Source organism: Etheostoma spectabile, chromosome 9 (assembly GCF_008692095.1).
Source record: "Etheostoma spectabile isolate EspeVRDwgs_2016 chromosome 9, UIUC_Espe_1.0, whole genome shotgun sequence".
Classification (NCBI taxonomy): Eukaryota; Metazoa; Chordata; class Actinopteri; order Perciformes; family Percidae; genus Etheostoma; species Etheostoma spectabile.
This window is the reverse complement of record NC_045741.1, coordinates 20839185-20843082: the sequence shown is the minus strand read 5'-3', so window position 1 is coordinate 20843082 and position 3898 is coordinate 20839185. Positions and strand designations below refer to the sequence as shown.

The window sequence follows — 3898 nt, the reverse complement described above, 5'->3', positions numbered from 1 at the left end:
GAAGTGTAAAATTTGAGTTCCTTTTAATTTTTTTATGGCTCTTTGATTAATGGACTAAATGTTTCAGCACTAATTTACATACATTTTCCTGTAATCTTTGGTACGTGTAAAATGTGGGATCTGGATAATGATGCTTGGCTCCACAACATGAATTTAGAATTATGGAGGCTCCATTGGAGGACCAGTGGGGTTCCGTCCTTTAGTATTCCTTGTGCACATTATAGGGGTTAAAATGACCATAGTTGGAAGTCAAGCACAAACCAAAGTTGAATATTACGTGAATTAATAATTATATGAATGGGTTAATTCTATAAAACACTGTGTGGTGTATAAAAGACAGTGAATTCTCACTCCAACTGGCAGCCGAGTCAAACCCCCGTCATGCCCCATCATGCCATGCAGGTCACGGTTGGAGGTTAGTGGAGTTATCTGTCTTTGACCTGCTGCTTCCTGCGACTCCACTCTCTCTCCTTGATGTATTGCTCCTTCCTTTTCTGCTGCTCGTTCATGTTCCTCTGCCTGCTGCGCTCCTCCCTGGCCTTCTGCATGGCTTCAAACTTGCCCGTCACGTCCCCCTTATCTTTGTTCGGGTTTGGCACGTAGCTTCTAGCCACCGTCTTTCTGGATCGGAGGAGTTTCTGTGGTTTAACAGTGAGAGAGGGACAATTATTTGTGCAGCAGGGGTAAGCGGTCTCTTTGAAGGGAAATATCCACAGGGCCAAGAATCACATCATCCGCAAAAATGTATTTTATTACTTGTGATCTTAAATTCCTCACTCACCTTTTTCTTTAGTGCCAGATCCGAAATACTCTGGTCTTCATTTGTGTCAGATTTTGCATCTTTTTTCGTCTCTGTGTCCTGTTCTTCACCATTAACAGCTTCTGTGCTTTCATTTTTCTCATCGGCTGTGTCCTTCTCTTTGCGATCCACACCATTCATGTGTGTCTTGTTGTCAGTCTCAATACTTTCTTCATTATTCATGTGGTAAGGCTCTTTGTTTGCTATATGTGAAGTCTCCTCACCTTTCTCTTCGGCTGCGTCGTTGTCTTGTTCATCGACCACCGCGTCATCTTCCTCGTGTGTCGTATGATCTTCCTTGTTTTCTGCATCGCTCATGTTGTGTTCACTTTCATTTGCGACATCGTCCATGTCGTGAGCAACTAAAGCCGCAACCTGCGCCACCTCAGTCATGTTTGTACTACAATGACAAGTTGACAAACAGGCTCTGTATAGATGTTACCTGCAAAGCAAAGGAGGATTCAAATGTTAACTTTCCTATTGCATTATTCACACGCGCAGGGGCAAAGTGCAAAAATTCTGGGCCCTGTAGAACGGCATTCTCTATGGGCCTCTACCCACATCCACAGCTATTCATTCTAGCCTCTTTTTGGACCCTCCTTACATGAGGGCCCTGGATACTCAGTCCCCTTTCCACCCCCAGTCCGACATCCCGGCACACATGATCTATACATCACAAAGGTTAAGTATGTAACAGACATTTCACATGAACAGTGAAGTTTTCATTGATAAATCAGATATATTTCTTTTAAAATAAAGTGTTTATGTCCCTTGCCAAATGTTATTGATTATTGATTGGCACTCATTGGCTGTCAACTGGATTTGTAAGTGGTCAGTGCCTGCATTTGTGCATCTTTTAAACAACCAAGATGCAGAAAAGATTCACTTCTTTTAGCAAACATTGACCAATTTATTCATTAAATATTTTGGTGAAAGTCTTTCAGCGATCCATGTTTTTATTGTTGTAAATTGTTGTAAATTTGTATTGTGTAGCTTGTAAATTACCTTTTTTTAATTTTAACTGTTGAATATCAGGCAACCAGTTTACAGCCATTTCAAAGGCCAGATCTCTACCTCTACCTCGACCTCTACCTTTCTTAAGGAATTTATAATATTGTAATAACATTATTTTCCTAGTCGCATTTAAAAGTGCAACAAGCACATATGGACTACAAAGTTAGGGGCAAAGAAAGCTGCTCCACTTCCCAGTATGTTAAGAAAGAGAGCACTGGAAGCTTGACCTCTATTTATAGCCTATTTGTGGGTCCAGGACATGTGATCATGGCTATTTCTGAAAAGTGATAGGCAGTTGGACAGAGCTCAATTTGGCACCCACATGTCGCCCTACAGACCCTTGACAAAATGGCCAGACAAAGAGCTAGGCAACGGGATAATAGGATAGCTGTTTGGACTGTTAGTCATCCAACACTAAAAGCTGTTGCTGTTTGTCAGTGTCCTCAAATACCTTTTCTATTCTATGAAGATCTAAGATATTACGACGCTGAATTAACCAGTTTACATTTTATTTGCATTTCCCAATTTAACACAGTTGCATTATTTTTCCGTTCCACACACATGGGACTACATTTTTGGTGTCAGAATAACATCAGAACTGTTAGTTTAAAAGTAGGCCAGTAAAAACAATTAGGATTTCATTTGGCTTGGTATGTTTTGTGTCTTCATTGCTTCATTACGAAAGGTTGCTTGTTGATTACGATGTATGAAATATGATCATTTTGATTCCAATCTCAATCCCAGTAACAAGGAGGTGAATGTCAGAAGGCCGACAGAAACACAAACTGACAACTGTTTCAGATTCTCACCTGCCATTTTCAAACTGCAGCATGTGGAAATGTTTCTTCTGCTGTGCATTGGTAACAAACACATTTCGGACTCAGAATATACAACTAAGTAATCTTTCTTAATTCGTCATTCTTTCTGACTTGAAGGATATTAACTTTCTCTTTGGGAAGATGTTGAAAATGTAACCTACTTTGTGTAAAACATTTATCTCTTGGTTATAAAAGATCTCTTTTTTAAATCTTCATATATTTAAATCAATACTGAACTAAACAAAAATCCAGTTACAGGACAAACTTTAGGTTTGGGTGGTGATGTCCTATTTTTGTACTCAGCTGGCACAATATATCATGACAGTCACACACGTTTGACACCTGGGATAATAAAATTATGACATATTAATGTGATATTCTGTCATTCGAACTACTACAGCCTATCAGAATTAGTGTGTTTTGTTCCTGTATGTCTGATCACATACGCTATAGGCTACCTGATGTAAGTGATGTGGGCCTTAGTTGAGATGATCTGTTCAGACAACTTTCCGTTTAACTCATGTATCTTTGACCTTGCTACATTATGAACAGATTGTTTTATGGCTTTACAAACCTCCTCTTACAACATGCTGTAATCTATTAAAGGGGGGGGGGGGGTTACCTCTTCAGCGTGCTGTCGCTCCTCTTTTTGACTAAAATCCTTTAGATCGAGATAAACCAGAAGAAGTGAAACGTAGGTCAATCCGAAATGCGACCACTCGGTGCATCAACTCGACTGGCTGGCTGACTGGTTGTGTGTCGGTGAGCAGTTTCCTTAAAAGTACCGTTACTCTCTACCGGATACTGCATTCCGCGCGCGTCTACCGCAGGTTCAGCTGTTGCATCGTGCGCGCGTGTGTGCGCGCGCACACACACACACACACACACACACACACACACGAACACACACAGTCTCATCCAGATCATTTGAAGTCGCTTCTGTATGAATACTGTTAATAATTGTCCTTAAAAATCACTAACAATTTTGTAAGGACAATAAGGGCTTACAGTATTGTTGTGTTTCATGGTTAATTTGCAGTGATTTCCCTGTGTTTATTTTAACATCAAGTTATTGACTAATGAAGTGATATTTTTATATATTTTACATTTTTATATTCTCTCAAATAATAGGATTTGTCTGTTGTTTAGTTGGTAGAGGATTAATTGATGTGTAGGCCAATGCTCTAATTTAGGGCATTAGTTGTGTGCAGAAACAAGTATCTAACTCCTTTATCTGTTTTTATACTCTAAGCTGTTTGTCAGGCTT

General features: G+C 39.8%; 1 protein-coding gene across 3 annotated transcripts in view; it reads right to left on the bottom strand.

The window, feature by feature from the left end:
• nexn (nexilin (F actin binding protein)) overlaps positions 1-3470 on the bottom strand; it is an 11778-nt gene extending 8308 nt beyond the window's left edge. For all 3 annotated transcript variants that reach the window (XM_032525834.1, XM_032525836.1, XM_032525837.1), the window contains exons 1-3: positions 3254-3470; positions 782-1241; positions 441-638 (exon numbers count right to left, since the gene is read on the bottom strand). In XM_032525834.1, coding sequence (XP_032381725.1) covers positions 441-638; positions 782-1192 — 609 coding nt within the window. In that variant the 5' untranslated portion in view covers positions 1193-1241; positions 3254-3470. The remainder of the gene's footprint in view (positions 1-440; positions 639-781; positions 1242-3253) is intronic.
• Between the last annotated feature and the right edge of the window lie 428 nt (positions 3471-3898).